The sequence below is a fragment of the Ovis aries genome, chromosome 26, assembly GCF_016772045.2.
Source record: "Ovis aries strain OAR_USU_Benz2616 breed Rambouillet chromosome 26, ARS-UI_Ramb_v3.0, whole genome shotgun sequence".
In the NCBI taxonomy this organism is placed as follows: Eukaryota; Metazoa; Chordata; class Mammalia; order Artiodactyla; family Bovidae; genus Ovis; species Ovis aries.
The window spans coordinates 37777030-37801250 of record NC_056079.1 but is presented as its reverse complement, the minus strand read 5'-3'; the positions used below and the strand labels follow the sequence as shown (position 1 = coordinate 37801250).

At 50.6% G+C, this 24221-nt stretch overlaps 1 protein-coding gene and 1 long non-coding RNA gene across 6 annotated transcripts in view; one reads left to right on the top strand and one right to left on the bottom strand.

Annotated features, from left to right (window-relative positions):
- Window positions 1-24221, bottom strand: part of PSD3 (pleckstrin and Sec7 domain containing 3) — a 590582-nt gene that overhangs the window by 481233 nt on the left and 85128 nt on the right. For 3 of the 5 annotated variants that reach the window (XM_060407086.1, XM_042241264.2, XM_060407088.1), the window contains exon 1: window positions 8788-9438. In XM_060407086.1, coding sequence (XP_060263069.1) covers window positions 8788-9093 — 306 coding nt within the window. In that variant the 5' untranslated portion in view covers window positions 9094-9438. Of the gene's footprint in view, window positions 1-8787; window positions 9618-24221 lie in introns of those variants that run through there. The other 2 variants (XM_042241260.2, XM_060407090.1) reach the window with 2 other exon arrangements.
- LOC121818043 (uncharacterized) overlaps window positions 10690-24221 on the top strand; it is a 124984-nt gene continuing 111452 nt past the window's right edge. The window contains exon 1 of the long non-coding RNA XR_006058149.2: window positions 10690-12216. This is a non-coding gene — a long non-coding RNA (uncharacterized LOC121818043). The remainder of the gene's footprint in view (window positions 12217-24221) is intronic.

Here is a 24221-nt window from a genome sequence, read left to right as displayed (position 1 = left end):
CCAAGGTATCAAGGAAATTAATTATGTTGTACACATGTACATGTGTCTAAGGAAACAGGAAATGTTAAGTGATCCTCGAAAAATTTTTGTCCAAAGTGCTATTTTAAAGGCCAAGCGAAATTTGGTTTTCTAAGAGAATTGATTTCTGTGGAACATGTTAGAGGACCTCTTCCTCCCCCCTCCCTCCCCATCCCTTCCCACAGTTATAACTGTGCAGCTGAGCAGCTAGAAAGTCACACGATCAAACGTGACTTTCAAACATGGCTCTCTCTCTGCCATTGTGGTATGTTCTTTTGGGTTCTTTTCCTGACCTCGACCTGATCTTTTCTTCATCTTGCCACTTACTTATATTTTCCTGGAACTGATTCTTTATCACTAATTTAGCTTCGCCAATAGTTTCATTTTGTATGTTCTAATTGTGGAAGTGAAAGTGATAGTCACTCAGTCCTGTCTGACTCTTTCTGACCCCATGGACTGTAGCCCTCCAGGCTCCTCTGTCCATGGGATTCTCCAGGCAAGAATACTGGAGTGGTTGCCATTCCCTTCTCCAGGGGATAGTTCAGACCCAGAGATCGAATCTGGGTCTCCTTCATTGCAGGCAGATTCTTCATCATGCTCTGGTTGTCGGGCACTGTAAATCCTTTACGGACAAAGATTAAGTGAGATCGCTCTGCTTAGGGCATGGGATGGATGGGGTGACGTTTTAATTGTTACTTTGTCATATAGTCAGACTGAGAACTCAGTGAAGGGTAACCAAGCTCCCTGCAGATAAAATGGAATTTTCAAATGACAGAACAGGGTAAGTGCTTGAATAGGGCCCTGGGGCTTTTTAGCTCATAATCTGCTGGAACTGGTAATTGAAAGGTTAATGCAAAATCACACATCCTGAAAATTGAAAGTTAGATTCCGAAAAGTTAAAATCGACTGAAAAATAATCACAGGAAATGTGCACAACACGAAGGGCAGCCAGAAAGGAGCCACAGCTGCCGATCCCTTTGGAACCAAGGGAAGCGGCCTTCCTCGCCGGGCAGGCCTCGGCGCCCCGGGGCGGGGACCCCGGGGAGTGGGAGCTCTGCAGATGCAGCTCAGCTCAAGGAGCCATACTTCTCCGCACTGTCCTTGCTTCTCAGATCCTGCGGGCATCCAGGAGTTGCTGCGACGTCGAATCACACATGGAACCTGAAGGGCTAAGGAACCCTGCTAACCTCACCTAAGGAGGTTTCACCTGAGGACTTAGGTTTGTGTGAATCTCGTAGCATCTTACAATTGCCAGAAACCTACAAGGAGGATGTCTCTGGAGGTCCAGTGGTTAAGAAGCTGCCGATACTGGGAACACGGGTTCAGTTTCCTGTCCAGGAAGATTCCACATGCCGCGGAGCAACTAAGCTTGAGAGCCACAGCGACTGAGCCTGCATGCCAACAGCCTGTGCTCCACCACTGAAAAGCCCACCTCACTGAGACCCAGCGCAGCCGTAGACTACTCAGTTGTGTACATGAAGTACACAATTCTTTAAAAAAAAATCCAAAGGAAAAGGGAAAAAAGGGGGAAAAAAAAGCCTTTGAAAGAGAAAACTTGCCATATTATGCCCAGTAGCATATATTCATAGGTTTATAAATAGATTTATAGAGAAATAAATCTATTTATAAGCCATATCAGGCAGTAATCTGAATCTAATATATTGCTTCTTCAGGGATTCTTTTGCTTCCCAAGTGGCATAGGGGTAAAGAACCCACCTGCCAAGGCAGGATCTCCCGCAGGAGACACAGGTTTGATCCCCGGGTGGGGAAGATCCCCTGGAGGAGGTCATGGCTACCCACTCCGGTATTCTCTCCTGGAGAATTCCACGGGCAGAGAAGCCTGGCGGGCTACAGTCCATGGGGTCACAAAAGAGTTGGACACCACTGAGCAACTAACACTTTCACTTCACACTTTCACTTCAGGGTTTCTTTTTAAAAAATCTCTCTAAAAGCTATAAGCACTGGCTTCCCCAAAATCTGAGAGGGCTCAAGTAGGACACCTACACAAAGCAGTGACTAGAAGTTGTAGGTGAGACTCCCTGAGAGTGTCTGTCATCTACGGGGTTGGCTGGCCACAGCGGCCCCCTTCCCTGCAGGTCAGTTTCTAGGACCTTCCCTCCCGCAGGTTTACGGCGCTGTGACAGGCTTGAGCTCTCAGTAGAGCTGCCCTCACCATGGGAGCTGCCTCGGGCCCGCCCCCACAGAGCAGGCTGGGTGGGCACCAACCCCCAACCAGCACTGGGCTGAGAAGCCTCCGCCCAGGGGGACAGGGAGGCAGGCCCGAGGACCCCGATCTTTAACGAGAGGAGACACACACCTGGGAATGGTGGGGGACCGTGTTCCTCCCCGGGGAGTAGGGAGGAGAGGAAACAGACGTGCAGAAGAAGGAAGAGCCAGTCAGAGAAGAGGGCAGGGAGGGCACAGGCCAGCGGGCGGGATGCAAAGACACCTGGACCCTCCGGGGCCCTCGAGCGGGGGGTCGGAGGCCCAGCTGCACCTCCACGCGGGTCCACCCGCCCGACGCTTGCAGGCAAGGACGCTTCCGCTCATGAATTCCCCCCTCGGGGGTGAAGTGGCCTTGAGGGTTTCTATCACACCCAACCAAGGATCCTAGCTAATCCCCAAGCAATAGAGCACTTCTGTTCAAGGGCACAAAACGTGGCAGTTACAGTGAGGCAACGCCTGGAACAGATTCCAAGCGGCTGAGCGAGGGCCAGCCTCTTTGTCATTCTGGGTCTCAATTTTGGAATCCATTTCCAGTATTCTCTTTGCTGAGTAATTGACTCATGGGACTCCAAACACCAAACAATCCCTTTCAGCATATGTATTTCCCTTAAACATGGGAGGAAAACAAAACACAATCTCTGCTTCCCTGGGGGCTCAGATGGTAAAGCCTCTGCCTGCAGTGTGGGAGAGCCGGGTTTGATCCCCAGGTTGGGAAGATCCCCTGGAGAAGAATATGGCAACCTGCTCCAGTACTCTTGCCTAGAAAATTCCATGGATGGAGGAGCCTGATAGGCTACAGTCTATGGGGTCACAAAGAGTTGGACATGACTGAGTGACTTCACTTTGATTTAAAAAAAAAAAAAAAAAAACCAACTCAATTTAATATTTTCTCCAAATACTCTCAGGCCAAACCTAATACTTGATGAGTGCTACCAATATTTTATATATAAAAAAAAAAGTTAACACTTGAGATTGGAAAATAGGATATATGTTGGCGTACAATGTTTTAAAATGTGTTTTTAGCTCCTCTTTATCCTCTGGATACTGGGGAGGCATCTAATTTTACCCACAGAGGAATTTCCCAACAGTAAGGACTTTTAAACACGATAGACTTATAGAGATGTATCATTAAAACCCATACTTTGGTGGATTTTTCACAAACATGGGTGGAAATGGATTGGCAAGAATTTAGAATCCTGAGCTAGAGAGTAGGAAACCAGAGTCTGATCTCTTCATGTTTCAGGAATTTAGACCCAGACTGAAGAAAACACCTTTACTTAGCTAATGTGAGCCAAATCACTTCGCTAATCTGAACCAGACCCTGGGCCCCAGCTCCCACTGCGAATCTTCCCTCCACGTCTTGGGGGGAACCACGTCAAGTAGTCCACGTGCTCTCTGCCCTCTTCTCCCATCAAAGTGCAGAAAAGGGTGTGGTTCCACGAGAGGGGCCCCGCACACTGACCACAGGACGTCTGTGCGAACGTCAAAGGGGAGGGGTAAGGAGAGAAAAAGAGTGAGAGGAGGTTGTCATGGGAACGCGGAGGCACACCACAAGATGAAACAGAGCTGAAACCTATTCTATCTCAGGCTTTGTTTATCCAAGTAAGAAATCAAGGCATCTATGTCAACAGCCAGGCAGGGTAAAATAGACCAAAGATAAGCTTTTGATTCCAGTCAGTGCAGTCTTCTAAACACTAAAATCCCCCTTTAAAAGGGACCCCACTGCACATTTATCTACATCACTGTTCAAATTACCATACGGCATTTGTGTGAGCTCTCTCTTTGTTCTAGCTTCTTTTAAAAAAAATTCTAAATTGCTCACCAAGAATGATGACTATAAAGATAGGATTATCTAGACTTTTATCATTCTGTGTGCAGAACAGTTTCTAAACTCACAACAGGCCAAAAAAGTCAAACAGGCTTGAGGAATTAAACATTAACTCCAGATGAGATCAATGACTCCTCCTGGGGGTGAGGTATACCTGGGGGTCAGTATTCAACTTCAGAAGGGAGTTTCATTCAACTTGCATCCGGTCAGAGAAAGAAACATTAGTCTTTAGGGGAGAGGCGGCAAATAACCACGGCCCTAAATTTTGCGGGGGATTTGTGTTAATGCCCAAAGAAGCTGCTGACTCTATCACTGGGTGTTAACCCTGCTCCCAGGTTTCATTCATTCAGCTGATCGTGAACTGCGGATCCTGTAGAGAGGGTCCCAAGCCCTGGCTGAAATTCCACATCGCCCGAGACGTACAAGCCCACTGCATGTAGCTTCCCTGTCGTGAAGCCCTTTAACAGAATAACCTTTAGAGACGAGGAGAAATTAGATTAGCTTCATCCTTTTACCTCATTCCCTTTCTGGATCTGAAGATTCATACTTATCCTAGAAGGTCAGAGCTGGAAAGGCCTCAGGGGTCAGACGGGGTAGCCTCGCTTTGCTTAGTGAGTCGTCAGGGTGCTTAGCTAGCTGGTTGGCAGAACCAGAGCTTCACTTCACTCCCCAAATCTCAGGGGCAGGGACCTTTGCTCTATATAAGAACTCTCGATCAAAAATGTAATATACTTTACAGACATATTTCAGACCCCGGTTTTGTTTCAAGGCGAGACACAGAGGGTTAGAGCTATTCTTTCCAGCCTGCTGTGTATAAATGGAACCCCTCCCCCTTGCCCTCAGCACCTCAGGGAATGACTGTCCCCCGTTTCCCAGGCCCTGACCCCCAGCCCCAGGGGAGACCCTGTCCATCCTGCTCACTCTCACCCTCCCTTCTGAACCCCAAACACTCCTAGCAGCTGGTGAGGAAAACTCAAAAAGCTGATTGTTTTTGAGAGAGGAAAGGAAGAGAAAGAGGAAAACCAAAATAAAGAGGTAAATTTCCTGGAAAATTTAAAGCTACAGATGGGGTTTGTAGGCATGGGGTTTGACATTTGAGGGCAGATTTTTAATATTACTAACTACCAATTTTCTAACGTCATCTACACACCAAAAGTCATTGTTATGTCAAAGCATAAAATAGGTCAGATAGGAAGACTTAGTAAAACACAACAGTAGCATGGAAAATCCCCAAAATGATTGTAGAGAAAGGTTTTTTCCCCTTTTCATTCGAATCGTGTCTGTTTTCTGCATCTTTATATCGTTAGCCCCAGACTTGAGTCACATGTCGGCAAGGCCAGGTCTCTAGACCTGAGGATCCAGAGGCCCCTTCCCCCAAGCCCTAGGAGTGAGTCCAGACCCCCCAGTCCCAGGGGCGGTGGGCTGTCTGCCCAGGAAGGCAAGGAGAGCGGGGCTCCAACCTCCGCGGGGACCCCAGGAACTCTGTCCCCTTCACTTCTGTTTCCTGGCCTTGGGTCACTGACCATGCTCAAGCCTCTGTCTCCTCATCCACAAAGTGGGTACAGTGATAAAGTACAACCTCAGTGTTGCGAGGTTCTGATCAGAGGGGACCATGTTCTGGAAGCCCTCTGTGGGGCACGGAGCACAGTAGTCATTTTTACTGAAGCCCAGTCATGGTTTGAATGAAGAACTAAGTGATTTGGGTGCTGCCGCCACTCCTTGAAAAGATGTAAGTCAGCAGGGATGGGAGGACGGGAGTCCCTCACTCTGGACTCAGGATGAGAATTCCTCACTCTGGACTCCGTTTGTTTCAACAATGAAAGAATGCTTCCTAAGTCACTTCAGTCGTGTCCGACTCTGCAGCCCTATGGACGATAGCATGCCAGGCTCCTCTGTCCATAGGATTCCCCAGGCAAGAATACTGGAGTGGGTTGCCATGCCCTCCTCCAGGGATCTTCCCAATCGAGGGGTCGAACCTGCATCTGTTATGTTTCTGGCCTTGGCAGGTGGGTTCTTTATCACTAGCGCCACCAGGGAAGAATGGACGTGGCTATTTAGAGCGCAGGGAGGAAGAAACTTGACACTTAGGATCTAGATTTGTCTGCTTGATACCAGGACCTCCATCCTACGACACATATGTAGGAAAAGATTTTTGCTCCCATATAAGCAACATTTTGCTTTAATAAATGTAGTAAGTCTTTTGTATTTTTTTTGTGACTATGTCACTCAACATACGGGAATCTTAGTTCCCCAACCAGGGATCGAACCCATGTCCCCTGCACTGGAAGCACAGAGTCCTAACCACAGGACCACCAGGAAATTCCCAATAAATAGAGTAATTGGTCACATTTCTATGTATGTATCGAATGAAAGGCCTCTCAACTGATGGTTCACAAGAAGTCTGCTGCCACTTTGCTGTGACCTGAATAGCTAAATTCCAACGCATTCAGACTGGGCAGTGCTCAGGCACTAATCTGTCAGACCCAAGGGCGTGTTCACGTGCCCAGGGCGGGGCAGGTGGAAACCTCACTCTTCTGACTCTTCCCTTCTCTAACACCAAGACCAGGCCGAGTCACTTGGCTGGTAACAGCCCCAAGCATCTGAAGGACTTGGGGTTCTGAAGGCTGACTTCTGGGCTTCCCTGGTTGTTCAGATGATAAATAATCTGCCTGTAATGCAGGAGATCCGGGTATGATCCCTGAGTCGGGAAGATCCCCTGGAGGAAGAAACGGCAACCCACTCCAGTATTCAGGACTAGAGAATCCCATGGACAGAGGAGCCTGGCGGACTACAGTCCATGGGGTCGCACAGAGTGGGGCACGACTGAGTGACTCACACTTCACATCTTCCCTGGGGCAGAGAGCATCACATCATGTGACTGGCTCGGTCGAGGCTAAGTTTAGCCCTGCTTTGTCCCCCCACCCTGGAGTCCCTCACTGACCCCTCTGACTCCAGGATTCCTGGCCCTACCTGGCCCCATGGACTCTGCTTCCCTTCTCTCCCCTAAGACAGGGCGACCGAGAGACCCTCACTGGCCCCACAGCAACTGCCAGGCAGGTGGTCCACAGTGTTTTCTGATGGGAAAACTGAGAGCTCTGGTGGTTTGCTCAAGGTTAGGACTTGAATTTCCAAGTTTTTAGCCAGGAATCTTGCCATCCTTGCTTTAGATGGACCAGAGGTCTGGGGGCCCGTTAGCACACGTAGCTAAATGGGGCAGATGAGGCAGAACCCGACCCAGCTCCCTCAGTGCCTCGCCCGAGAGAACTGGCAGCAGCTCTGGGGCTTTCTTACACCCGGAAGATGGAGGAGAAAGGCGGGGAGGAGGAGTTCTCAAGTCACCAGAGCGGCATCCAAGCACACAAACAACTGCCTGTGACCCTGGATTCAGAGCCTGGGCTCTGACGCAGCGGTACGTCATTCCTCTTAAATCCCTGTAGGAAATGCTTGATACACGCACCAGGATGGAACGTAAACCGTTTCCTAAGGAAGCACACTAGCATCTCTCTTCTTCCAAGAGTTTCGCTCCAAAGAGAACTTGAGCTCATCCTCTCCCTGATTTTCCACCATGACTCTACCGGCTGCCTGTTAAGAGGAAAGGGGCAAGGAGAGGCCCCTAGAAGCCCATGGGAGAGAGACAGGGGCTCCAGATGAAGGCCAAGTCTTGGGGGAGGTTCCCTCCTGATGTGACTTTCATGCATTTCTCTGGTGACTTCCCCAGGAGCCCCCTCCACGGGGACCATCCACACACTCCAACAGGAGGGCCCCTCCTCCACCCCATTCCCACCACCCCTGCTCTCGACATTCTTCTTCACGCTCACCCTCACTGCCTGTATGTGTGCAAAGTATAGCAAGTTGCCCATGCTGTCAGGAAAGGAAACGCAAAAGCATACCCTTCAGTTCTGTCCACCCATTCCGGGATTGGGGCACCTGAGCTGGGTGGAGCCGGGAAGATGGGCTCAGACACCAGCTTGGTGAGGAGGCTGAGTAGAGATGCTGAGAATAAAATGCTAATAGCAAAGAGGAGGCCTGGCCAGGACTGGAGCTGGCGGAGATGCTGGGCTACCCTTTCCTCCCAGTGGGAAGGAAAGCGGGGGAGCTGGAGGCTGACGCCCAGGGCGAACATCCACCTGCGGGCAGGGATGCAAGGTGGTCCAGTAGGTACAGAGGGCGCCTGGCACCTCCACCATCCCCCACCCTGCCGCCTCCACCCTGAAGCCTCCCCAAGGCTCCATGCCCATTCTGGGGAATAGGTTTTGCTTCTGTCTTTTCCACTTGGGAAGGAAGAGGAGTATTTTTGCCTAGCCACTTCCCAATTCCTTCATCTGAAGTTGGGGGATAGGAGCCTGCAGTTTTCCAGGAGGTTATGCAGCTAAGTGGATATAGGCAAAAACGCCCAGGATAAGGCTGGCGCGGGCTCAACAAGTGCCTGTGTGCCTCCTCCATCCTTTCGGTTCCCCATAAAGGTTGCCCATCCCTACCCAGCTCTCCTGCTCTTTCCCTGGCAGAATCTTGGGAAGAGCTATTCACTCTCCCCTTCCATACAATAAGCTGCTGGTGCAGGCGGAGCAAAGGGGAAGGGGCCAGGCGCGCACAGCGAACAGGCGACCCCAGCGCGAGGAGCTGGGGGCCCTGCGGGACATCGGCCGCCTCGTCCACTCTTGTCTTCTCCGGGAAGAGAGCGGGTCTCAGGGATTCGGCCGCACACACTTTCTTACCTTGAGAGGCAGGGCGGCAGGCGGGGCGGCGCAGCTCCTGCTGGTCTGGAGGGGCGCACGGTGCCTGCAGAGCCTGGCGCGGCTGGCCCGCGCGGGGGTGCCCGCGCCCTGAGTGCTCCGCGGGCGCGCGGGGCTGCGGGCCGACGCCTCGGCTCCGCCCCGGGACCCCGGGCTCTGAGCGCCGTCGGCAGCCTGGGCCTGCGGAAGGGAGCACCCCGAGGCGTCCCGAGCCTGCGGGCCGGGACGGCCAGGACCGTCCGGCCAGGGAGTCCAGCCCGCCGAGGGGCTGCGGCCGCCGTCGGCCATGCCGGGAGCCGGGCTAGGGGGTCTGCATGGCCGGGGCTGCCGCCGTCCACGCGCGCTGGAGGCGGGCGCCGGGGAGCGCCTGCGACCGGGGGGTCCGCGAGCGCGCCCCCTCCGCGCATCCAGGGCCCGGGTTTTCTCCTCGCCCTGCGCGGGAGCCGAGCAACAGGGGGCAGCTGGCGCCGCGGTCCCACGGCCCGGCCTCGGCGGGGGAGGGCCGGCCCGGGGAGGGGGCCCGAGGGCCCCGCCCGCCGAGGAGCCGGCCCCGGGACCGGGGAAAGGGCGGCCCTCCTCCGGGCCCCCCGCGGCCGCGGTCCGCGCTGGAGCCGGGGCGGGGCGCACGCGCGCAGGGGGCGCCCGCAGCTGCACGAAGAGGAAGGATGTTTTCGTCTGCTGGTGCCGCTCGGCCATGGCCTCCGGGGGGCTCGGCTGGGTCCCGCCGGGCCGGCTTCAGATCTCCAGGGATGCGAAGGTCGGCAGCGGTGGGCGGGCGTGACCTGGCCTCATGGCTCCACGACGGCCTGACCCTGAGGAAGCAAAGGACACACCTTCAGCCCCGGGGGGTCTTCAGGGAGTGTGGAGGGGGCTGACCCAGCCGCGGGTCTGGGCTCTGCACTCAGTTCTCAGCATCGCAAGAACAGACGGGGCTGCGGGGACCCCGGCTGGCAGGGGCGGTGGGGACTGGGCTGCCCTCTGCCTGGGGGGTCTGAGGAGTTCTGTCCTGTGATCCGGCCCCCTCCTCGTGTTTGAAATGAAGACAGTAAAGTTACTGCTTTCCTTGTCTATCCTAACCTCCATATTAGCGACACCTCTTGCTTGACGTCTGACCCTGGGGCAGGTGTGATGGAAAGTTGAATCTCCAGGACACTTAGAAGCTCACTTTCAATCCACCTCTCTTGCATCGGTGAGGCACAGTTGTAAACAACTTTGATGTCTTCATCAAGTTCCTCTTTAAATCCCGTGATTTTTCAGGAATTCCCCAGGGTAGTCCCAGAGTCCCACAGAAAAATACTAGGCATCCGTACACACATGCAAATAGTTAAAATAAAGATGAAAAAGAGAAAATAAAAAAGAAGTAAAAAAAGAGAAAAAGATGAAATAAGAAAATCTATCCAGGTGACAAATCAGGCAGGAGGGTTGCTAAATTATTTTTTAAAATCAGTTTTCCTACACTCTGAGAACAAGAGGAAATCACCTGAAAACTCCTCCAGTAACTCAGATTAAGAGGGTTACTACAGGGAAGCCTGGCGTGCTACAGTCCATGGGGTCGCAGAGTCGGACACAACTGAGCAACTGAGATGAACAGGCTCAGTATTCCTCACAAAGGAGAGGCACGCTGGCCTTGACCCTGGGAAGAGGACTGCAGTGGGTGGAAAAGGTCTTTTCTTTATCAGTTTGAGCTTGACTGGAAGGGAATCAGGAAGCCATCCTCTGAGACAAACTGGCAGGGGCCCGGAGAGCTGGCAGTGCCCGGGCCTGAGCCTCGGCCCCCTGGCCCCTGACATCACACGGGCGGCACGCCTGCAGTGGCCAGGCCCGCCCTGGCTGACCACCGCTGCCTGGGCGAGGCTGCTTGGAAACTCTCAGAGGAGGTGGTGGGGAGTTCGTTCTCCTCCTTAAACGTCTTTGCACAGCAGTTCCTCCCAAGTTTATGGAGGCTTCTCCTTGTTTCCAGACAAGCTGACGAATCACTCAGCCTACATGTGCCCAGAGCTGCCTGGGCCAGGCTGTGGACTCCGTGGCCCCTTTATAACAGCCACCGTGACAGAGAGAATTTCAGCCAAAGATGCCTCCATGTCTCAAATTCATCCATTGAAAGAATGATGTGTTGATCTGATTAGACTTAATTTCAACAAAAATCCCGCGTGAGTAATGTCTGGGTGACTCGCTCACTCTCCTATAAAAGAGCTTGCTTGGACGTTGCAATCACTCAGCAAGTGCTAGTTGGTTAACTGATGCACTGCTGGTAACGGGAGAAGCTCTGCCTTCCTACAGAACAGAGATCTGGAAAGAAGAACCACTGTCTTGCTTTAGCTTTCAGGGGTGTGGACATCACAGCAGGTGTTCCGCAGGCCTCGTCACTCACAGTTCAGCTCAATCCACTGCGCAGGTGAGGAGGTGGAGTGCAGAGGGGTGAAAGTGTTTGTCCCTCAGGCACATCGGACTCTCTGCGACCTCGTGGACTGCAGCCAGCCAGGCTCCTCTGTCCGTGGGATTCTCCAGTCGAGAATACTGGAGTGGGTTGCCATTTCCTTCTCCAGGGGATCTTCTGGCCCCAGGGATCGAACCCTGGTCTCTTGTGTTGCAGGCAGATTCTTTATCATCTGAGCCACCAGGGAAGGGAAATATTTGCCTTTTTACCACAACTGCCCCAGATGGGCAGGGGCTTCAGGAACCATCAGATGAGAAGTCTCACTTCAATTCCAACCTGCAGAAAGAACAATGTTCCAAAGGACTGTGGTGGAGGGATAACTTCAGGCCACTTCTCTCTTCTGACTTTCTACTTGCAAGCCTTGCCACGGAGGTGATTACTGCCAATGTTTCATCACTAGGTACTAGGGACTGGACTAGCAGACTAAACAAGTGGCAAACAAACAAAAAAAGGCAAACATATGGCAAAAAAAAAAAAAAAGAGAGGAGAGTAAATAAGAGTAACCTCTCGATGAAAGTGAAAGAGGAGAGTGAAAAAGCTGGCTTAAAACTCAACATTCAAAAAACGAAGATCATGGCATCTGGTTCCATCGTTTCATAGCAAATAGATGGGGAAACAATGGAAACAGGACAGACTCTTTTCTTGGGCTCCAAAATCACTGCAGATGGTGACTGCAGCCATAAAATTAAAAGACGCTTGCTCCTTGGAAGAAGCTCTATGACCAACCTAAAGAGCTTATTAAAAAGCAGAAACATTACTTTGCCAACATAGGTCCATCTAATCAAAGCTATGGTTTTTCCGGTTGTCATGTATGGATGTGAGAGTTGGACCGTAAAGAAGCTGAGTGCTGAAGAGTTGATGCGTTTGAACTGTGGTGTTGGAGAAGACTCTTGAGAGTCCCTCAGACTGCAAGGAGATCCAACCAGTCCATCCTAAAGGAAATCAGTCCTGAATATTCACTGGAAGAACTGATGGTGAAGCTGAAACTCCAATGCTTTGGCCACCTGATGCGAAGAACTGACTCACTGGAAAAGACCCTGATGCTGGGAAAGATTGAAGGCAGGAGGAGAAGGGGATGACAGAGGATGAGATGGTTGGATGGCATCACCGATTGGACAGACATGAGTTTGAGTAAACTCTGGGAGCTGGTGATGGACAGGGAAGCCTGGCATGCTGCGGTCCATGGGCACGCAGAGTCAGACACGACTGAGCAACTGAACCAAACTGCAGGGCTGCCACTGGGCAAATGGCAGGAGAGCTGAGGGGCTTACCTGAGGACACGCACAAGATACCTCCTCAGTACTGGGGGTCCTCTAGGGAGCTGGGGTCATGTGAGAAATAGGGGCCAGTGCCAGGAACACATGGGTGTCTGCTCTGATGTACAGTAGCACAGGGACTGAGAACATGAGCTTTGGTGCCAGGCAGACGCTTCTCTGAGTCCGTGGTGTGGCTGTGTGACCTTAAGCAAGTCACTTAACCTCTCTGATAATGTGTCCTCTTCTCTAAGATGAGTTAACAATACCCACTGCATAGAGTTGTTGAGAGGATTAAGTGGAAGTATCTGTCAAAACCTTATTTAGCATACTATCTTGCATGGAAATGTTCCTTGATAAATGCTAGCAACTCTTAGAATTTATACACACACACTTTTGAGGTCTGAAAAAAAAGAAACCAGGTTGACCCAATGGAACAATTTGAGCTGTTGTGTGATATCTTTTTTTAACCTACAATGGCAATCACATACACGTTTGTATGCTTCCTATCGGATGGGTAAGAACTGAAGAAGTCACTGGGATGAGGGAAGAGGCAGCAGCGAACCTGGCGTCTGGAGTCCTGATGTGGTCATTTACTAGGTGTGACTCACAGCAAGTTTCTGACCCTCAGCGGACCTACCTGAGCAAAATTAATTTCTGCCCTTCCTGCATTACAAAATTGCTTTTCAGGTCAAGTGGGATTATCTATGTAAATGTACTCTGTAAACACAAAATTAATACTCATTAAGTCTGTAAGTCAGGATGTGCTCTGCTTAGTTGCTCAGTTGTATCCGACTCTTTGCGACCCCATGGATGTCAGCCTGCCTGTTATAATACAGTAGCATGAATGACAACTCTAAACCATTGTCTCTGATTTCTGTGAAACCTCAGGACTTTTGTCTCAAAGGATTCTAAGTTGACTTCATATTTCTCCACCACCACTGACCTTCAAGATTCATAAGGTGTGAATGCAAATAACGGACAGTTTAAACTGTACTCTGTTTCTGCTAATGACCTCTTCTCGTCACCTGTAAACAGAAAGGAGAAGATTCTAGGACCTTAGTGCAGGTGGAGAGGGGAGTGGGCACTGGGGAGAGACTTCAGGACATCTCTGGCTCCAATCTCGTGACGGCCTCGTGGAGTCGGCAGCTGAGCCCCCTTCCGGAGATGCAGAAAGGGACAAGGGAGGTGAGGGGACTTGCTGAGAGCAAGTTTAGGGCTCAGGAGCAGCAAGAGGTGTCACCTGAGCCCGGCTCCCTGCTCTCTCCTCTAGACCAGTGGTCAGTACACACAGCGGGTCCAACCCCTCTGCTCCTCTCTCCAGACCTGGGCTCCCAGAGAGACCCTCTGCCCACACGCGCTGCCTTTGCTGAACAGAGTCAGAGTGGAACCGAGCAGAGCTCTCTGGGGTCCCCAAGTACAAAGGCCCCTCCATGTCACTTGCCTCTTGTTTGAAGATCTCAAGTCTCCTAGATTTCCCTGAGCATTAGAGAGCAGGCTCAAGCAGCTAAAGGGGGCTTCCCAGGTGGCACCACGGGTGAAGAACCTACCTGCCAACGCAGGAGATGCAAAAGACACACGTTCAATGCCTGGGTTGGGAAGATCCCCTGGAGGAGGGCATGGCAACCCACTCCAGCGTTCTTGCCTGGAGAGTCCCATGGACAGAGGAGCCTGGTGGGCTATGGTCCATAAGGTTGCAAAAAGCTGGACATGACTGAAGCAACTCAGCACACACGCAAGTGGCTATAGATTAGGACAATAGAGACACAGGCCTGTGTGTGTTGCACGCCCCTGAGCTGTTTCACACACACTGTAACTTCCGCCGGAAGGAAAAAGCTGGCTGCATGATGACCAGACCACACCCGTGACTGCTGCTGCTCCGTCTTGAACAGGACTGAGTCTGTGACTGGCACAGCTCCAAGAACTGGCCTCCAGAGAATGGGATTAACACTGTCGCTCATGACCATCTATATTTTTGTGGGCATCAAAGTAATTGTAGCCTGCTCTGCTGATATACATAAGCAGGCAACTAAAACTGTCAGCAAAGAGATGCCACAGACCCATGTCAAAATCTTCCATTCTAAGACCCCAATACCCTTTCTCAGCATTAAGAAGTTACAAAAGATGCACCTTTGTCTCTAATCCCTTTGAAATGAAATAATATCTAACGGGTGGATTTGTAAGCAAGTCTTTGTAGGAACATGTCCTCAGCAAGAAACCCCCTTTCTTGTCATTTCAGCAAAGCTTCATTGTAGCTAACTTTCAAACAGGTGCCCCCAGGCTCTGCTCATCTCCAGTCCAAGCACACTTTCCAGATCTTCTGATCACACAATACTTTGCCTAACTTGTTGATCGTTTCTGTAGATTAAAGAAGTAGAAATAAAGAATAAGTAATTAGCAGGTGGCCAGGTCTCTTGCCTAGCTTCCCCTTCAGTAAGCCCGTGAACAGACTGTGTGAACAAGATGGTGTCTAAGGAAAATCACAAGAAGCGGATAAGCCTGTACACGGTGTGGGATGGTGACAAAGCTGACCCCCCATCTCAATGATTAACTGAGATCCTGCCCCTCCCCTTTTCCCCTTTAAAAACTGTCATGGCTGAGCAGAATCTTCAGAGTTGGTCTTGGGACATGAGTCCACCTTCTCCCCAGGTTGCTGGCTTTCCTGATTAAAGCATTTTCCCTTTCTACCAGCAACTGCCTCTCGCTGGGTTTTGATTTTTGAGCTGTGAACCACTAGACGGGAAGTGATGCCGGGAATCTACACCAAGCCTTCCTGCTCAGGCCACACAAATAAGGCTTCGGGACTTTCCAGGACATTCTGTCTACTGGTTAGAAACACAGCTGCACTGTCAGAGCTTGGTTCCCTCCGTTATTGGAAAGACGTTTGCCTAAAAGTGAGCCTGATGCCGGTGACAGTGAGGGTTATCACTAATGGAATGTCTCTTATATGTCTGACATGGCCAAGGGCAATTTACACATGCGACTTCACATCCTCAGAATAAAGCAAATATTAGACTCTGTCTCAAAGGCAGGGACGTGAAATGTGCAGAAGCTACATGACTTTCCCAGAGCAACACAGCAACGGTGGACCCAGGTCTTTCTGGCCCATGCCTGTTTCAAGATGCCTTCCAACTAATGTATTTAGAGGACAACATTATCTTCCACTTTACAGACAAAGACTTGAGATTTGGAGAGGTAAAAAAAGAAAACTTTTCTCGTCTCCTCCCTGAGTTACAGGACACATGGTCCCCTCAACTCCTCCACCCCTTACTTCCTCCAAACCCTCTCCTCTGTGACTATTTTTTTCTCTCTTCCAGAAGCAAGCCAAGTTAGTTGTTGTGTTTTTTTTTTCAGGAGATGACACCATGTCAGCATCCCCTGGTGATGACTATTTATGGAGGAACCAGATGGGACGCTTGGGAAATGCTCCGATTAGAAAGTCTTTCATTCCACCCTGCTTCTGTTTCCTTTACTGCCCGCCACCAGGCCCCAGACACACATGGGGGGTGTGTTCCGTGCGGTTCTTTGTATGTTAAGTTGCCGTATGTCTACCCTGGCATCTGATCACACAGGCTGATACTTTTGAAGTAAAGGAAAAAATTCATGAACAGATCAGAGCCCCGGCCTGAGAAACTTGATCGCTCTGTCCTGTGTCGAGCCCAGACAGCTGTCTCCTCCTTCGTGGTCTTGAGGTTCTTCCTGCCATGGAGTGCTGGGCTGTTAGAGGGGGGCCTTGCAGGGGGCAGGGCCTCTCCCCCAAGGGGCTGGGCTGCATGGAAGGGGAAGCTGGGGGAGGAGTGGGTTTGGGGTCTGTGTTCGCTGGGGCCCGGGTCAGAGCCGGAGGCTGGACGGACTTCACCTGGTCTCTCTGATGGTCCCTTGGGGAGGCTGTCCTCACTGGGAACAGCCTTCACAGACACTTGATCTGCTGAGCAGGGGTGGCGTCAAGTGCACATTTGTAAGATCCTGTTGATCCTGGGGCCCCGGGTGCCCAGTGCCTCCCATCTGCTCTCCTGCTTACCCCTAGGGATGCAGAGCATCAGGTCACCTTGTCTGCTTTGCTGACCAGAGGCAAAGCCGGTCCTCAGCCCTCAGTTCTAACTGCACACAGGGCGCCGAGGGCACCGGTGCCTCCCAGACACACCCAGGCTGCACTCCCAGCCACCCCATCGCATCCTGGCAGCACCCACCCCGTCCCAGTCAGCTGACCGTGTACCGGCGCCCTGCCCTGTCTTCCAAGCCCCCAGGTCTGCACCCTGATGATGTGTGGTCGCCGCTGTCTCCAATAGCAGGTCGACGCCACAGCCAGCAGTTTGCCTGCACCATCCTTGCTTTTCCAGAGTTTCCTCCCACTGCTCCCCTGTGCGGGTCCCCTCAGGCAGGACAAACTCCCCAAGCCCACCCTGCAAAGCCTCCCCCTGGACCCTGGCCGAACCCTCCCTTCCCTCCCCTCCCCACCTGTGCAAACCCGCCTCTTGAAGTCCCAGCTAGATCCCTCCATCTCTCTGACATCCTGGCCAGACACGGTGGCCCTCAGTAATCCTCACCTTTCTAGCACTTTCGGCCAATCACATGCATTCTGATGCCAATGGTGGAAGTAAGAAAGAAAAAGACAGAACGACGTTTTCAAAAGGCTTTAGGAAATTTCTTTTTTCTAACTCCTGACACAGTCTCCAAAGTCATTCAAGATATTTTAATGTTGCAACTCTTCTCTCATAAGTAAAATAGTAGGCTCAATTGTAAACTCAGATCAGAACTACTTATTGGTCACTTTTTAATGGCCACAGGCTGTCAAAGGTATTGAGATGCTACCAAAATATGACTAATTCAGCAGTGAGTCTGGAAAGCTACATGTCTGCTATATTTGCACAGTGAGGCACCGTTTACTTAGAAGTGAAGGAGGTTTTCTCAGGTTTTAAAAGGAACAATCACATCTGTATGATGAGCACACTCTTTTTACCCTCCAGCAACAGCCCTGCATGACAGCTTTGAAGGGAAAACACACTGATCCTCTGCTCCCTCATTCCTTTTCAAATGGGTAGGTTGATCCAGAAGTCAAGGACCAGGGGCTGGACCAGTGTTAAACAGAACCTCTGTTCCACAGAGATGGCGTGTGATCAGTTAAGGCTCAGGGAGAAGTCTAGAATCCAGTGAGGCCGGATAATATTGGGGATGCCTACGTGTCCAGAACAGATTCCCTGCCTCCGTTTTGGGATTTCCCAGCTTCTGCTGTACTCCTTGACGAGAGCTTCTGGCTGAAGGAACACCCCCCACCAACCCTGGAGACAGGCCTAGGCTCTGGTTTGGAGAAAGCGATGGCAGGGAAAGGCCATGCACCGGGCTGCTGTGCTTGCCTCACTCCTTACCAGGAGCACAGAGGTGAGGGTTTAACTCCTGCATGTACAAATTTTTAATGATTTATACTTTTAGATTTTTAACTTCAGAACATTACTGAACATATTTTACTGTAGGGGGTTACTAAATAATTACCGTGTTAGGACCACGGAGGAGAACTCGAATCCTGATGCTTTCTTTTAAGGTAATAAGACAGATCGATTGAACAGCTGCTGTGTCTAACATCAGTGGCACCTACGTCAATGCCAAGAAGTGGCATAAGTTCCTGTTTTAACAAATGCTATTGCGCGTCTGTCTCTTGCGTGCCAGGGAAAACAGAGGTGAGTCTGAGATCAATGCCCAAAGCAGCTTAGACCCAGTGGGATGCGAGCTATACAAGCAAGTAAGCGGCCTTAGAGGCGGAGAAGCTGAACGGCCCCAGGGCTCAGCAGAAGGGACTTCAAAGCAGGGAGATCAATGGAAGATGGCCTTTATGGACTGAATATTTGTGTCTCTCCAAGATCCCGTGGAAACCTAGGCCCAGTGGGATGGTATTTGGAGGTGGGGCATTTGGGAGGTGATCAGCTCATGAGAGTGCAGCCCCTTTCGTGGGATTAGTGTCCTCACGAGAAGAGGTCAGAGGGCAGTTCACACTCTTCCTGCCACATGAGGACACACCCAGGAAGCGGGCTCTCTCCAGACACCAAGTTGGCCGCACCTTGAGCTTGCGTTTCCAGCCTCCAGAGCTCTGAGAAATACGTATCTGTTGTTGATAAGCCACTCAGTTTACAGTACTCCGTGACAGACGCCTGAGCGGAGATGAATGGGATGTTACTATAACCAATACCTAAAAATGTGGAAGCAGCTTTGAAGCTGGGCAATAAAGGGACTTTTAAAGGCAATTCTGGTAAGAGTTCAAAAAGGGAAAGGAGGCCTGTAGAGAGGGCTTCCGTCTCCTTTGCTGTTGCTGTCCAGTCACTAAGTCGTGTCCGACTCTGCGACCCCACGAACTGCAGCACACCAGGCCTCCCTGTCCATCACTATCTCCCGGAGTTGGGAGATATCACTCAAACTCATGTCCGTTGAGTCGGTGATGCCATCCAACAATCTCATCCTCTGTTGCCCCCATCTCCTCCTGTATCTGCTTCTGAATATGCTGTCTAGGTTTGTCAGAGATTTTCTTCCAAGGAGCAAATGTCTTTCAATTTCATTACCATCATTTTCCACAGTGATTTTGGAGCCCAAGGAAATAAAATCTACCCCCATTTCTGTGTTTTCCCCTTCTATTTGCCATGAAGTGATGGACCAGATGCCATAAAGTGAATGTTGAGTTTTCAGCCAGCTTTTTCACTCTCCTCTTTCACCCTTATCAAGAGGCTCTTTAGTTCCTCTTCACTTTCTGCCATTAGAGTGGTATCATCTGCATATCTGAGGTTGTTGATATTTCTGCCCACAATCTTGATTCCAGCTTGAGCTTCAACCAGCCCCGCATTTCTCATGATGTACTCGGCATATAAGCTAAATAAGCAGGGTGACAGTAGATAGCCTTGACGAACTCCTTTCCCAATTTGGAACCAGTCCATTGTTCCACATCCATCCCCTTAGAGGTTACATAAATAATTATATGTCTGTATGACATCAGCAGAAATATGGATGGCACAGGCCATTCTGGCAAGGTCTCAGACGCAAATGGAAAGAGTTATTGGACAAAGGAGAAAAGGCAATCCTTGTTACAAGTCGACAAAGAAGTTGGTTGAATTGTGTTATTGCCCTAGTGTTTCATGGGAAGTAGGACATGTGAGTGATGATATTGGATATTTAGCTGAGGAGGTTTCTAAGTGAATTGTTATAGGAGCAACTTGGCTCCTTCTGACTTTTTATAGTAAAATGCGAGTAAGAAGAGAAAAATGGTTTGAAGATAGAATTACTAAGCAAAAAGGAACTAGAACTCGAAGATTCACAGTGCCAACAGTATTCTGGAATCTACCTATTATAACCTGTTAAATTTCATTAAATTTCTGCAAGTGTGAAGAGAGGTAGTGCAATGCTAGGAACAAGGAGTTCTAAGCAAAGGTCGATACTCTGTTATCCTGAAGATCTCAAGGGCATTTATGACAGCAATCAAACATCTTAACAGCTGACAGACAACTGGATGGATGCTTCTGGGACTGAAGAGCAAACAGTTTTCTTTTAAGCTTCTTTATGGGCTGCTGCTCCACACAGCTTGTTCATTCCCAGTTCCCTGATCCAGGATCAAACCCAGGTCCGCTGCAGGGGAAGCTCAGGGCCCTACCCACCGGACCCCAGGGAATCCCCCAGTTTCCTATTTCAATAAATATTTTATAAACCAAGAAAAGAAAAATAATCTCATCTTACAAAAAAAAAAAAATTGAGAAAGTGTTTGGAAGAGAACCCAGGGTGTAGCCAGGCAATTGTATGTTAAATGGATTAGTATGCGTGTGAACTGCAGGTAGTAAGAAGCATCACAGTGAACCTGGACAGACATTTCCCCAAGGAGGACACACAGATGCCCGACAGGTTCATGGAAAGATGCTGCACATCACCAGTCATCGGAGAAACGCAAATCGGAACCACAGTGAGACGCCACCTCACACCTGTCAGAGTAGTCAGCCTCAAAAAGCCCATAAATAACAAATGTCGGCACGGATGCGGAGAAAACAGGCAGCCCTGGTGCACAGCTGGTGGGAACGTGAATTAGTGCAGCCGCGATGGAAAACAGTCTGGAGATTTCTCGAACACTAAAACCAGAGCTACTATATGAGCTTGTAAATCCACTTTGGGGTACATATGCAAGGAGAATGAAAACACTCATTGGAAAAGATACATGCACCCCAATGTTCATAACGGCATTATTTACAATGATCAAGATATGGAAGCAACCCAAGTGTCCACTGACAGGTGAATGAAGAAGACATGGTGTATACACACACACACACACACACGCACACACACACACTCACACACACACACTCACACACAATGGACTGTGTTACTCAGCCACAAAAACAGAATGAAAATTTCAAATTTGCAACCACATGGGTAGACCTAGAGAGCATTATGCTTAGTGAAATAAATCAGAGGAAGACATTACTATGTGTGGAATCTAAAAATAGAACAAATGAATGCCTGTAACAAAAGAGAAACAGACTCCCAGACTTCCAGAGCAAACTAGTGGTTGCCAGTGGGAGGAGACGGGGGTGAGGGACTAAGAGACGCGAACTACCGAGTATCATATAGCTAAGAGAAGAGCCAGTGAGGAACCCTGGGGTGTGGAGGGCACACAGCCCTGCCGAGCCAGTCTGCTTCGCCTTCACCTGGAGGACCAGGCAGAATCCGCACCCTCGACTGGGTACGTGTGGATTTGCTTCTCACACACGCTGTCTGCCTTTCAGGGGGGAATTCTTGCAACAGCAGAAAAAAGAACTGATTTTTCTTGAGAAGCCACGTCAAGTACAAGAAGAGTGAGGAGTAGACGGCAGAAAGAAGCAGTTAAAAGTGCAACTGTTAGGAAACAGAATGCTTTTCATTAGGTCGGCGCAGCTGCTCAAATAATGGAAAATGACTGTTTATTCCATTTAACACGCATAGGCATTAAGGCCCTTTCAAAACTTTGCTTCACTTATCTCCCTCTGGTCATCAGGGGAGAGGAAAAGGTCCCTGCATGGGAAGCAACTTGGAAGACGCCAGGAAGGCCTTACTGACCTGAAAGTTATACTTGTCAGAGTGACAAAGACTCCAGAGATGTACCCACATGGATTCATTTATCTGGGTTAATCATCGCCTTGGGGTGGGGGGTGAGGGTGGCTTCTCTGTTAAAACACGAATCACTCTGGGAGGAACAAACCCACCATCCCCTGGTGTCTCAGGCACAAGAGGCTTTCTTAAGCTGCATCCGTAGGACGGTCCATGGGTACCAGCTGGGGCGGAGGGACAAGCTCTCCGCCAGGGAGCTCTGGGTAAGCCAAGGACATGGGCAGCTGAGAAAGATAGAGGTTTCATGAACTCAGTGTTTCCAGCTGCAGTTGGAGGCTCTTCCCTTAGTCACTTTCTTCTTTTAAGATAGTGAAAATGATGTATTTAAAAAAAAGACGTTTCATCCTTTCCAGCTCTTTGTTATTACAAATATTTGCTTCTAAAAGAAACACGTTCGCATGTGTTCACTCACGTGACTGCGCTTTTTGTTTGTTTTTCATTTAGCGAGAGGAAAAAAAAAAAAACATTTAAGACTAAACTATTCCAGCCAAGGGGAAAACTGGGAACAGCAGCTGCTGTGAGAAGGACGTGAGCACTGGATACAAAGGCGCTTCCCTCCATCAGAGACTCTGTCCTTTGTCCACGTCAGCAGAGCTGCCGCGGTGCTGGCAGGACCGTGTTGGGAGAGGAGCTTCCTGAGTTGTGATGGAAGTAGCTCCTGGGGGCCAAGGGTTTCCAGCCCAGGGAGCCACCTCAGTGCAACAGCCCCACCACCACCCTGACGAGGGATCCTAGGCAAGGCCCTGGGTTTTGTGATCCTGGTTTTCTCATCTATAAAATGATGACGGGAGTGATGTCTCCAGTGCAGAACAGAGGCGAGGACTAAGCAAGATGCTGTGTCAGGAAGCCATGTGGAGGGTGGATCTTGCTGGGTACCAAGGTGTAGACGGCTCCACTCGAGGTTACAGAATATCCCTGGCAGCTGCCTGCCCCGCGTGAGTCTCACACCACTCCTAATGAGGAAGAGGAAAGCCAGAAACGGTGTTTGCCATCAGCAAAACACACCCCCCGAAACCCTGAGACTGGCGGTGTGCAGCACGAGGACTGTGTGGGCTCAGCGCAGAGATGAGCCGCAGGGAGCTGGGCTCCCTGGTAAGGCAGCAAAGGGGGCTGACCCTGCAGGGCATCGCATGCCCTGTTGGGGAGCTTGGGTTTTTATTCCTTAGCGCAGCGTTTTATCTATTGTGTTCGGTGCAATGTTAACAAACCCATGGCTTAAAGTTTCGAATGTATGTTTTAACATTTTGATTGTCCAGCCAGTTCAAAATGAAAGAGGAAATCCTGTTTCTTTGCTGCAGGACTTATCAGAGCCTTTACTATGCGAGGGCTTCCCTCCTAGCTCAGTCGGTAAAGAATCGGCCTGCAGTGCCGGAGACCTGGGTTTGATCCCTGGGTCGGGGAAGATCCCCTGGAGAAAGAAATGGCAACCCCCTCCAGTATTCTGGCTTGGAAAATTTCATGGACAGAGGAGCCTGGTGAGCTGCAGTGCAGGGGATCACAAAGAGTTGGGCACAACTGAGCAACTAACACTTACTATGCCAAGGTGCTCCGTGAATCTTCAACAAGGGCTGGCACTCTGCCGTATCTCTTCATTCTCTGACCCTGCCCTCCCTGCAAAGTCCGCCACTCCAGGATCTCCATTCTCTAGCTCCACGCGTTGGGAGACGAGGCCACCTCTGGGAAGCTGGCGCTGGGTTTTCTGCATGTCTGTGCTTGTAATCATTACTGTGCTTTGCCAGCTTTTCCTGGCCCTCTGTTCACTCAGACTTCCATCCAAACTTTCCCTTCTCGTGGGCCCTGCTTCTTAGTGAACGAGCGTACCGAAAGGACGAGGTCAGGCTGGGCCAGCCCTCAGCTGTGTCCTGACACATCCGCGCCTGCAGGCTCCTTCCTAGTTAGTTCCAGGGAGGTCGTTCGTCTTTCCGCGCAGAGCTCAGCTGGTAAAGAATCCGCCTAACATGCAGGAGACCCCGGTCCGATTCCTGGGTCAGGAAGATCCCACTCCGGGTTTCTTAGGCTTCCCTTGTGACTCAGTTGGTCAAGAATCTGCCTGCAATGCAGGAGACGTGGGTCTGATCCCTCGGTTGGGAAGATCCCCTGGAGAAGGAAACGGCTACCCACTCCAGTATTCTGGCCTGGAGAATTCCATGGACTTTAGCCCATGGGGTCGCAAAGAGTCGGACACGCCTGAGCGACTTTCACATTCCTTTCCTAGGGCAGGGGCAACACGGCAGTCTAAGGAGAGGAAAGAACTATCGCAGGACGGAAGTTGTCCATCCCGGGTCCTGGAGTCAGAGGAGGGAGAGGTCTGGCTCAAACCTGCTGCCATCCAGACGCCCCAGAAGGTGGCCCTAGGCCGAGTGCCTGGCAGGGGCATGTCCTCGTATGGAGTTCAGACCCACACAGAGTCACCCAGTCTTCAATCGTGAATATCTGTTGGCAGAGATCGGTCATGTTTCTTTTACTAGAACCCCTTTGTTCCCTTTCTCTTCACTGCGGTTCCTTCACAGAAACCAGTCCTGTCCTAGAACTACCAGGGATTCATACAAGGCTTTCTGTCCTAACAGAACAGAAGCTAATTTATTCAGCTGCCTTTCTCAAGAGCTCCATCACTTTTG